At 43.5% G+C, this 12,730-nt stretch overlaps 1 protein-coding gene across 1 annotated transcript in view; it reads right to left on the bottom strand.

The window, feature by feature from the left end:
* PAK5 (p21 (RAC1) activated kinase 5) overlaps nt 1-12,730 on the bottom strand; it is a 179,821-nt gene that overhangs the window by 24,551 nt on the left and 142,540 nt on the right. Inside the window, exons 4-5 of the mRNA XM_046679440.1 lie at nt 6,553-7,044; nt 4,227-4,360 (exon numbers count right to left, since the gene is read on the bottom strand). Of these exons, the coding sequence (XP_046535396.1) occupies nt 4,227-4,360; nt 6,553-7,044 (626 nt within the window). The remainder of the gene's footprint in view (nt 1-4,226; nt 4,361-6,552; nt 7,045-12,730) is intronic.

Here is a 12,730-nt window from a genome sequence, read left to right as displayed (position 1 = left end):
TGGAAAATCTACAGGCAAGGAGAAGGCAATCTTTGGGATCTGATTCATGGAACCTAAGGCTTGGGACTTAGAATGACAGGGGCCACATATAAGCAAAAGCAAAGAGACCCCATTTGCTGGCTTTTGGATCACTGATGCAATGCCCTTTCTTGGACTCTTATAGTTAATTCCCTAGGTATTGCCAAACCGCCAGGGTCCTAGAGAGAACACTCTGAATAGAGCCAAAGTTCCGGGGGTCCTTGAGCAAGTCCTTTAACTTCCTTGGGTCTCGTTTTCCTCATTTTGGAAATGGGACAGCCACAGTTCTCTTCAAGGCTAGACTCAGGGATCTTTAAGACACCCCTAAGACTTACCCTGCCTCTCACTAGGCCTCCCTCTTGCTTTTTCAGGAGTTGGGAGTTCCTGTTGCTCCAAGTCCCTCTGTCAGAAGGAAACTGTACCTAGGAAGTTACTAATAATTAAGCATGAATGGATCATATTTTAATAAATGGACCATGGGAATGAGGAAGGCAAGTACAGCACTGGACATGGGCTCCCACATTTCATGGCTGCACCTCTCTGAAGAAGATACTTCTGGTTTCAGCGGAGGAGATTGAGGTCAGGTGACCTGCCCAAGTTTAGACAGCTAAGAAAGTGACCAGATCATGATTCAAACCCCACCCCTTTTGAGTTCAGAACTCATGCTTTTCCACTTTCCCCCCACATCACAATGCCATCGCAACTGAAAAGAATGCATTTTCTAATGAGTAAAATAGTTCAGCCATTGAGGGATCTAGGTGAGAATTATTTGAACAGCAGGGGGCTGCTCACTATCCTCAAAATGACCCATTTAGGCATTTGCCTAACTCATCTAGGTATACTACTTCCTCCCTCTCACAGAGCTATTGTGAGGCCCAAATTAGACAGCAAATGTGAACACGCTCTGAAAACAAACTATCACGCAAACAGAGGAGACTGTCAGGAGAAATAGAAGGGGTAACTGACCAGAGCCCAAATTTAAGGACTGACCAGGAAACTCCAGTAATCCCAGATGAACCTTTACTCAGCAGAACAAGGAAATGAATGGCCTTGAATTTGCGTTTGTCTTGTTGATGCCAGCAAACTCCGACTGAGTAAGACTAAGATTCAAGGCAAAATCCAAGGAGATAGCCAATTAGGAGAATGTTGAAGGCATAAAGCTGATGAGTATGAAGAAACATGCTCTCCTCTTTGAAGAGGTTTCCTACAGCAATGAATTGGCCCCATACAAAGGCAGGTGAGAAGAAACATTCTTGTCTGAAACAGAGTGGAAATCTACAACCTCTGTGTTCTTGCTTTTGTGGTGAGCATGCTGGTCATTGTGCTGGACTGTTTTCAGATGACAGTTTCTACATCTACTCAAACACATCCCTTAGAAGTTTAGAGCATCAGCACAGGGACTAGCTTAAATACGCCTCAAAATTAATTAAGGATCAAGAATCACCATCTTTAATAAAATTCATTTTTTTTAGATTCCATGAGATTTGAGTCATCTGAAGCAGGAGTAAAGAATATTTACAGGTCACCTAAAACAAAAATTAATTGAATCTGAGCCCCAATCACTAACAGTGAGTTCACCTTTAACTGGAATATGTGACAAAAGCTACTGATTCTGAATTCAATGGCTTTGAAATTTACAGGGCCAACCGTAGAAAGGCTGGTGCTTTTCTACTTCTGCAAGGAGGAAGCCTGGATGGGGATAAAGATGCCTCACTTCTAGAGTCAACTCCAAATTCAAATCCTGGCTCTGTGCAATTATTAAATGTGTGATCTTGAAAAAAGATGCTCTTCATCTCTGAGTGGTAGCTTCATTATCTGACAGACAGGCACCGACATCTACCTTACAGATATGTGTAAAGGTTACATGAGTTAATGTATGAAGAACCTGACACTGCTTGGCACTTTCCTTCCCCTTCTGGAACCCTCTGTTTCCTGGAAGTCAGAAGGATGTACTTTAACAAGCAGCTAGGTAGGACTGAAACTTCAGTATGCATAAGATACATCTGAGCATCAGCCTAGATTGCGGATTTTCATTCAGTTGGTCTGGGTAGAGCCTGAGTTTCTGCATTTCTTACAAGTTCCCAGGTGATGGTGTTGCTGCTGGTCTCCAGACCAGAATTTGAGTAGCAAACTGTCTGAATGATCAGTTTAAGGATTTCAAGTTCTAAATATTTATGGTGTTCCTTGATGCACAATTTTTTCTTGCTCTCTGGAGCTACTCTGCTGCTTCCAAGAGGAAATGAGTTGACAAAACTGAATGGAGAGAATTAGAAAACACAATGGGTTCCAGAGAGGCTAGCTGTTAAGTGAGTCCTACTGATACAGAGTAAAAATTGAAAGGAAACTTGACAAAGGGAAAGCTCTAGAGAGATGTGTAGCTATCTGAAGCTCCCTAGGGCAAGAAAAAAGCCCCTCCCTTGGACATATTTTTATTAATTGTTTAACATGTAAGCCACATTTGCCTTATTCTTAGGTCTCTTCAGTACATTTGTTTCTACACATTGAGATGATCTTACGTATTTTGGGGTGGGCGTGTGTGACGGCTACACCAATAGGAGTCTGCCAGCTGAAACGTTGGTGATGTCTTCCGTGTCTTCCCTCACGTCCTTTTGTTTGAGACGGTCTACGACAGACTCAGAGCTGCAGAGGGTCATGATTGAAACTTTGCCTCATTTTAGTGGAGAAACAGCAGCATATTCTGTCCCTCACGGGGTTTCCCAACACTTTCTTGCTACCTTGCTTTCTGTACTGTACTTCGTCTAGAGTCACTTACGATTTGGGGGCCATTTCAGTGACATCAGCTAATATCCAATGCCTCTTCTTCATGACAATCCTCTCTTAACTCTTCTGCATTTTATTTACCAGCAAGACCAACGTTTCCCAAATGTAACAAGCCTTTTTACATGTTTGTTCCTTAGAACGTTGCTCCCCCAAATGTGGTTCCATGAACCTATAGCACTGGCATTGTCTGGGACCTTGTCAGAATGCAGAGTAGTATCAGTATTTGAATCAGAATCTGCATTTTAATAAAACCTAGAGGTAATTTGTATGCATATTAAAATTTGAGAAGCACTGTCTTAGCATATACTCTGTCTTCTGCCTTCAATGGCTTTTCCTCCCACTTGTCTTCTTAGTAAACTCCTATGCATCTCTCAAAACTCATCTCAGATATCACCTTATACTGGAAATCTTTCTTGGCTCTCCCTGATGGAGACATTCAGGTATTCTTCTAAGCTACTTATATACATCTCATTCTGTACAGGCACTATCATGTATTTATTTCTAATCTGTGATTTTCTTGAGGGAATGTACCTGAGCCTTATTCATTTGTAAGACATGAATTATTCATGTAAGACATGTCTCCCCAGTGCTTAGGAAAGAGCCTGGTACATAAAAGGTGATCTATAAACACTTCATGATTTTATTTTATTTATTTATTTTTTGATTTTATTTATTTTTTTTCCTTTTACTCCCCAAAGCCCCCCAGTACGTAGTTGCATATTCTTTGTTGTGGGTCCTGCTAGTTGTGGCATGTGGGACGCTGCCTCAGCGTGGCTTGATGAGCAGTGCCATGTCCGCGCCCAGGATTTGAACCAACGAAACACTGGGCTGCCTGCAGTGGAGCACGAGAACTTAACCACTCGGCCACGGGGCCAGCCCTTATAAACACTTTATGAATGACCACAACTGATATATCAGGGAAGCATGTAGCCAAGGCTACTGGCTAGTAATTAACCATTGTTGCTTGTAACACTATTTTAAAACAGAATTGAATTCTTCTTTCCTATGTAGGTTCATTATTATGACATAAAACTTTGGTCCTCCACCTGCCGCTCCCTCCCCCAGGTACCCTTGGTGTACACAGCAATGACATGACAACTCAGGAGAATGAAACTCAGTTTTAGAAATCTATGTAGGGAGGGGAAATTCTATCATTTGTCACTGAAACTTCATTCTCAGCAGCCTGCTGATTTAAAATCAATGGGTATTAATGAACATCTTGAGGGCAGGGAGAATGTTGAATGAATGAACTATACATACATGATATTATACCACGCACTTGGGAGATACAAAGGAAGAGGACAATCATGTTCCCTGACTTCAAAGTGCTTACTATTTAGGAAGAGTTCATAAAGATAGTCATTGAGGCCTCACCCTGGAGGAGAATAATGATTACCTTTATTTGTGTGGATAGCAAAGAAACTTACCTGGTATGAGTAACGATGTCTGTCAAGGCACCACCTTCTAGAAACTCCATGACCACCCAGAGCTCATCACTGACAAGGTAGCTGTTGTACATGTCAACCACATTGTCATGGTGGTAATCCCGCATTATCACAACCTGGGCAAAGGGAAAGATACTTTTTGACTTGTGACAGTGAAATTTAGCTTTTTGTTCTCTTGTGCTCACACCTATGCCTTGAATACAACTGATTGAGGGAGGGAGATTTATTCAGGAATTTACTACAGAGAAAAAGACGTCATTGAGAGTAGCTAGTAGATATAAAAGGAATTAAGTTAATAAATTTGGGAGGAAATGGCAGGTCAACCAGACATTGGAGAAGAAGAGAGGGTGGGCAGGGGAGAATAAGACGTGAAAATAGGCAGAACCATGGCAAGGTCTGCATTCACAAGAGGGAGCTGAGTTGACTGTTCTGGGCGGTTATGATAGATATCCCTCAGAGTCTCCTTTAGAATGGCACCATCCATAGTCTACTGGTGGTTAACCTGGCAAAAGGGTCATCAACTCACGGTGAGTGAACAGTGAGTCTCACAAATAAATGAAGTAAACAGTTAGCAAGGGTGGGGCCACATGAGATCAGCTTAACTTCTTGGGAGAAGGTCCGGGTTGGTCTGAGAGGGGTTTGGGCTGAATACAAAGGATAAGTATTGAAGGTAAAAACAAATTTGACTTAAGCATAAAAAGGCTAACTTGAGAATGCTTACTGGAGAGAACTTCCAGAGATTGCTGCCCTGTGGCTGCTTCTGGTGACATTTCCAGAATCAGTGTTAAATAATAAATTACAGAATTGCTTATCTAAATTATATTTGCCCTGTCTATTCTGGCATTGTGATTCAGAAATAAGTTCCAGAAATCAGGAATCGTGGACTGGGAAGAAGCTGAAGCCCACTCAACTGGTGCTCTCTGTGAGGTTCAGAGCATGGGAAAGAAATGAACACCTGTGGGAACTGGAGATGGGCGGAGTCACTGGTGGCTTCACATGAGTCACCGTAGAAGAGGGTCCAAAGTCATGGCTGATGGCATTTTTTACAGTATGTGTCTACTGCTCTGAGAATTAGGAGATGTGGGGGCTACAGCCTTTGCTAGAGACTGACATATTATCTAACACTGGAATTTTGACTTGATATCTTTAAGACACAGATTTCTCATCCACAAAAGCTCATCTCTTTCCCCAAGACCTTCTAGACACATTAAAGGGATATTGCTCCAAAATGTTTCGTGTTCTAGACACAGGTACTCATGTCTTTCCGCCAATGTGCATTTTAGAGTTCTCAAGTAATAGGCAAATTCAAAAGCAAAATGAGAGAGTGGAAAAATATGTGCAACAAATATATAAGTAAGGGTTAATTCCTTAATATATTAAGAGCTCTTAAAAATCAATAAGACAAAGGCTACTACCCTAACTGAAAACTGTGCAAAGGCCATATAACTTGATGAAGAAATATAAATGGCCTATAAACATTTAAAAATAAATTCAGCTTCACTAGTAATAACAGTGTTAATTAAAGCAGAAAGATTTAGTCATGTTTATCAGATTAACAGATAATGTGATATATCCAATGCTAGTGAGGGTGAAACAGGACTATGGGTAGGGTCCAAATTGGTGCAAACTTTCTGGAAATCAACACTATACATCATTTCTCTAAGTAGAAAAAATATAGAAAGGAAATACAGAAATATTAATGTAGGCTATATCTTGATGGTGGGATTATAGGGCATTTTCTGTATTTTCATATTTTCTACACAAAGAACTTACTGCTTCTATAGTCAGGAAAAATATTTTAAAGTCCCTAAAGAGTGATTCAGCCCATTAGTAAACTACTTCTGTTTATTGTGATAAAAAATTGGCTGCAAAGAATTACACAATAACACAGCAGTGTAAAATGTGTATATGTACACACAGAGAGTGTAGCGTGAGGCTTTGGAATCTGTTAGAATTCAAACCCCAGCTCTGCCATCAACCTGCTGTATGACCCTGGGCCAGTCACTTAAGTTACCTGAGTTCAGGTTTCCTTGTTGCTATGGCGATAACATCTTTCTGTCTCATAGAGTTGTGGTGAGAACGAAACCAGATCAATGCTTAGCACAGAAGCTGAGACATATGAAGCGCTTCACAAAGGTAGCAGACATACACACACAGGCAAAGACCAGAAGGATGGATTATGGAGCACGCTATTTTTGTATTTATATTTTCAGTGCTTTCTAATGTCCTAAAATGTACATGTACTAATTTTGAAATGGGAAATAAATATTACACAGGCGCGAAGGGATGATCCAATCACATCACTTACCTCATTGAAGAGCAGTTCTCGTCTCTGTTGCTTTCGGAGGTCCATTTTCTTCACTGCAACTTGTTTCCCTGTGTGTTTCTCGGTTGCGATGCACACAATGCCGGTTGACCCTTCTCCGATTTTGATAAAGTTGTCCAAGTATTCCCTAGGGTCTCCTGGGCTGACCACCAGCTGCAGAGCAGCCCGAAACTGTTCGTGGGACACCCTGGAGGGCTGCTGGTCTGAGGAGGAGCCCCAGCTGGGTGGGGGGTAGGTGCTGGATGAGATGCTGAGAGAGCTCAGGTAAGAAGCTGTGGAGATGTACTGCGAACTGGTCTGCAGGGAGGGGTGGTGGTACAGGGTGGCTTTGTGGTACCCAGATGGGTACTGGTGGCTGCTTGAGGAATAGCCAGCTTTGCTTTGACTTTGAGGTAGTTTGGCGGGGACCCTGGGGTAGGTGTCAGACCCTGACAGTGGAGGGCTGAGGACCATCTGTGCTCGATCGTAATCCACCTGGGAAGACAGACATGGATGGAGAATATTCACATATTCACCTGCTACATCTGAACGCCACAGCCAGTTACTGAGCCAACCCGCAGCTGGTCTGAGCGAACAGCATCATTGCACAACCTGGTTGTGGGTGAGGCTTACTTTGCAAGAAGCCTGGTTGCCTCAGCTCCCACCCTTTATCACCATCCAACCTCCCTATCCAGCCTCTTTCTTCCCCTTTCCTTACCAAAATCCCCAGAAGCAGACTCTGAGACCTGAATTTGAATTAAGTAAGCAAGCAGTGGGAGGTGATCCCAGAAGCTATGAAGGGGGACAGGAAAGAGGAAACTGCTAATAAAGGGTGAGTTGCAAGTACGATGGTTAACTTTATGTGTTAACTTGGCTAGGCTATGGCAGCCAGTTGCTTGGTCAAAAACCAGTCTAGATATTACTGCAAAGGTATTTTTTAGATTTGATTAACATTTAAATCAGTAGACTTTGCATAAAGCAGATTATCCTCTGTGATGTGATGTGGGTGCGCTACATTCAATTGTTGAAGGCTCTAAGAGAAAAGATTGAGCTCACCCAAAGAGGAGGGATTTTTGCTTCTAGATTTCCCTTGGACTCAAGAATACATCAACTCCTGCTGCAATTTCCAGCCTACTGACCAGCCCTGCATATTTCGGACTTGCCAGACCCCACCATTGCATGCGCCAATCCCTTCAAATCTCTCCCTGTACACACACACACCCTATTGCTTCTGTTTCTCTGGTGAACCTTCACGAACATACACAGCAAGTTACCGCGAAGCAACTGCAACTTAATCTGCTGGGGAACTCTGAACCCTGAGACTATGCAGAGCATGTGACTTGGAATTGTCCCATGTGAGGGGCAGAGAGTTGGGGTATTTATGCACCAGCTCCCTTCAAATGTTGTTTAACATCTGCTCCTATGGCTATTAATTCCCTGGCACTTCTGGCCTGCTGTGTCCTGGGCTGAGCAGGCTCCAGTGGCTTGAGACGGCTCTTAGACCATAATTTCTCAATCTTGGCATTGTCGATGTTTTGGGCCAGATAATTCTCTGCTGTGGGGCACTGTCCTCCTGTGTGTTGTAGGATGTTTAGCAGCATCCCTGGACTCTACCTGCTAGATGCAGCCCCTCCTCCGAGTTATGAGCAACCAAACGTCTTGAGATATTGCCAAATGTCCCTAAGACATGGACAAAATCGCCCTTGGTTGAGAACCCCTGCTTTAGACAAAGGAAAGCAGTGTTGGCAGATGGAAACAGAAGGTGGTGAAGGGATGTGGCCGGGGCACCAACATTATCTACTACACCTAGGAAAGGGCCTCCTTCTACTCACAGGCACCACAGTGGAGAGGGTGGGGGTGGGTTCCAGTTAGAGTGTGCCTTATCCACAGTGTATTTGCTGTTTATGCCCTATTTTCTTTTTCAGGAATGAAAGACACCATTCCTCATTAAAGGATGCTAGTCTTCAGGGAGCATTTCAGGGGTAGGAGGCCTTTGCCCACGTGTCTGAACTCACATACGTGTGGTTTGTACCACCCATGCATATAATTTAGCAGATCTGTGTAAAAGGAAAAACATGGCTCCCAGTGCTAAGCAGCTTTTCAGGATGGACGATGAGGTAACCACATGCTCACCAAGTAAGTACAAATAATAATCAACAGTAACCAAAATTTGTAGGGGTGTGTGTGTGTGTGTGTGTGTGTGTGTGTGTGTGTGCATGTGTGAGAGAGAGACAGAGAGACAGAGAGAGAAAAGGAAACTTGGTCAGCCCTCAAAGGGATTCCAGAAAAGAACACTTTACTCTGATTATGAAGAGGGGATTGAGGGAACTAGTGGAAGAGAACAAGGAAGGCAGACAGAGCAGGGGTAGGGGAAACCAGTGAGGGGCTTATGGGACACTAGGTGTGGGTTTCAGCAATCACTGCCTGGAAGGGATCAGGAAGGAGCTCCGGCTACCCTTGGAAACACTGAGGTCAGGGATGGTGAACATACCACATAATAGCATGTTCGCTTCCTTGCGCTGGGCAGAAAGTGCTAATCCATCAACACACTGTTGTAAGATCATCATGGCAACACAGTGCTGTGTACATATAAGATGCTCGAAAAGATTTTCTGATTGGACATCAGGCTCCTTCTTAACACAGCAACCTAGGAAGTTTCTACCACTCTACCAGCATGTACATGGAATGACATTTACGTGCCTCACCTCCATCTACCCTAAGGATCTAGATCTGCTCTAATATGATGGCTACTGGCCACATGTGGCTATTCAGTTAAACTCAATAAAAGTTAAAATTAAAATAAAATACTCAGCTCCTCAGTCATATTAGTCACATTTTAACTATTTAATAGTCACCACATCAGACAGCACAGATAAAGAACATTTCCACCATCACAGAATGTTTTATCCAGCAGCACTGTTCTAGATGAATCCATTGCTCCCACATGGTGCATTCATTCATTAATTCATTCATTCCACAAATTAACATTTGAGCAATGATTATGTGTTAGGCACCATTTCAGGTGCTGTGGGAATGTCCAACAATAATCACAATGGATGGTATTTCTGCCTTCCTAGAGTTTACATTCTAGAGAAGGAGTGAGATGGTAAACTAGAAAACCAATAAATATACAGCATGTGGTCCAGAAGCAATAAGCGACATGAAGAAAAATAAAGCAGAGCAAGAGGGTTGAGAGTAACGTGGCGCCACCTTGGATGGGATAGCTAAGGTAGGCCTCTCTGGGAGGTGTCATTCAAGTGGAAACCTGGCTGAAGTAAGGGAGCAAGCCCTGTGACTGTGTGGGGAGGAGCGGTCCAGGCAGAGTGCACAGTGCACAGTGCACAGCACACACAGGATTCCGAGGCACATACAGGCTTGAGGAAGAACATGGAGCCTCCTCTGGAGCAGAGCTGGACACACTTTACAAAGATGGACAGAGAAGTAGCCAGGAGGCAGATTATGTGGACCATGGCATGGACGTCAGATGTTGCTCTGAGTGATGTGGGAGCCACTGGACATTGCTGAGCAGAGAGGAGTGACACGATCTAACTCTCTAGCTGTTGGAAAAGAGACTTTGGTGACAAGAGTAGAAACAGGGCTGCCGGCTGGCTTACTGCAGTCAACGTGGGCAGAGATTAGGGTGGATGCTGAAGATGAGGTAGGAAATGGTGGGACCTAGGGCAGGGTCAAAGGTCAAGCTGACAGGATTTCCTGATGGATTGGATTAGAATTTGAAAGAGACGAATCAGAGATGATTCTTAGGGTTTTGGCTTGAGCAACAGGTCATTTAATGATGTGAAGAGCACAGGGGCAGGAACAGGCTTGTGGGGTGTGGTAATCAGCCTCAAAGATGGCTGCCAATGACCCCTGCCTCCTGACATTCAGATCCTTGTGTAGTTTCCTCCTATATGGTATCAGGTTGATCTGTGTGAGCAAAAGAGTACAGTGCAAGCGACAGTAAGTGCCTTCTGAGGCCAACAAGGACATCGTGGCTTATCTTCTCTCTTGGATCACTCACGCTTGTTCTCTCAAGCTGCTATGTTGTGAGAACATTCAAGAATCCTATACAGAGATCCAAGAGGCAAGGCCTCCAGCCAAAAGCCAGCTAGAAACTGAGGCCTTCCGCCAACAGCCATGTGAGCCATCTTGGAGGTGATCCTTCTGGCCCAGTCAAGCCTTCAGAAGACTGTAGCCCTGGCTGGCATCTCGACGGCAACCTCATGAGAGACTCAAGGCCAGAATCACCCAGCTAAGCTAGCGGAGACATGACCCACAGAAACTGTGTGAGGTAATAAATGTTTATGGTTGTTTTAAGCCAGTAAGTTTTAGGATAATTTGTTACACAGAAATAGAAAACTAATGCATGGGGGAAAACCAAGAGTTCTGTTATGGCCATGTTAAGTTTTAGAGTTATTAAGTATCCATGTGGAAATGTGGCCTAGGCAACTTAGACATGCCTCCAGTTCAGGGAAGAGTTGAGGCTAAAGACATGAACCTGAGAGTCATCCATCAGTATTTAGTTGGTATTAAGAGCCATGATGTTGAATGTGTAAGAGAAGGTCCCACCTTTAGAGACCAGAAAGAGCAGGAGGATCTTGCAAAAAGGAGCAGAGAAGGAACAACAGTGACATACAAAAGAAACTAAGGGACTAGTGTGTCCTGGAGCCAAGGGAAGAAAGCATCTCAAGAAGGAAGGAGTAATGAACCATGTCAAATGCCACTGAGAAGTCAAGTAGGATGAGGCATGTTGCTCATTGGATCTGGCAACATGGTGGTCATCTGGAAGAAGGCAGGTGTCTGAAGCTCTGGCCCCATCATGTAGCATGAATAGATGCCTAACCCACAAGCCTGGGGGAAAGATCTGCACGGAGCGGGCTCCTTAAAATTGCTACCATGGCACCATTCTCAATTCTTCTGCCCTATTCGTTGGCTCCCAGACGGTGGTGCTGATGCTGCACAGCCAGCAATGCAGCTCTTCCCAGCCTTGAGAATACTACACTCTAATCAGGGGAGTTCACCACTCAGACAGCCTCACAGCAGCCAGCAGGGACCAGGCTACTGCTAAGCCAGGGCCCTGGTTGTAGAACAGAGAAAACACGAATTCTGATTCTGATGACTTTAGTGAAATCACTTAGCCTCTCTGAACCTCAGTTTCTTCATCTGTTAAGTAGGGACCATAATACCTCCTTCACAGCACTTTTATGAGGCTTAACTGTGACAACCTAGTGTTTAAGAAAACACACTCTGGGCTCAAAAGCTTTTTCTGCCATTTACAAGTTGTGTGACGCTAGGCAAGTTATTTAACGTCCCTGTGCTTCAGTTTTCTCATCTGTAAAATGGGAGTAAGAATAACAATACCTACCCACTTCCTTAGGTCATCGGGAATTTTAAAGGATTGAATATACATTAAAGGATTCGAACAGTGACCGGCCAATACATTCTAGGTGGTGGTTTTATGATAAACTGCTTAGCACATTAGTGAGAATGTAAAAGAAACAGTAACTACAATGTTAAAACTAGTTAGCATTTATTGAAGGCATACAATGTATCAGTGGCATATGTTTCCCTATACATTAATCTTCAAAACAACCAGAAAAGGTGCCTTTAATTATAATATATTGAACATTGTATTAGAATCAAAATGCTATATTTGAAATGAAGCTGACTTTTTCTAAGCCCTTGGATTTGTGCCACACACAAGGAAAATTGGTGTGTGTATGTGATGGGGTGGAGAGAGACAAATGTTAGTGTAAATTAAATAAGTGGATTCTTCCTTTAAATTAAACTCAAGATTAGCCAAGCCCAGGCTAGTCACAAGGCCCGTGCGTGAGGGGAAGAGGGGTCTGTGACTTTTATTTTTGCAAGGGTGTCCTGGGAGCCATCATATGCCATCATTTCCTATCGTCTTCACTGGAGGATTTCCTCCTGTACTTGAAGCGAAATTGAATTCACTTCCCACAAGCATGTATAACTGATCTCTGAAGATATATTAGAAATAAAAAAGCCATGCCCTGTAAGAATCACAACCACCCCTCCACACTGCATCAGGCCACTTTTCTTCTTTATCAACTGTCAGCTGCATTATCAGAGTCTACTCTCAACCCCAGGCATGCGGCATAAAGAAGAGGACACTTGCCAGCGTATATGGGACAATTTCCAGTCAGACAGAATGCAGAGGTGT

The sequence above is a fragment of the Equus quagga genome, chromosome 12 (genome assembly GCF_021613505.1).
Source record: "Equus quagga isolate Etosha38 chromosome 12, UCLA_HA_Equagga_1.0, whole genome shotgun sequence".
NCBI classification, from domain to species: Eukaryota; Metazoa; Chordata; class Mammalia; order Perissodactyla; family Equidae; genus Equus; species Equus quagga.
Note: the sequence above shows the minus strand (reverse complement) of the source record. Positions and strands in the feature narration are given on the sequence as shown.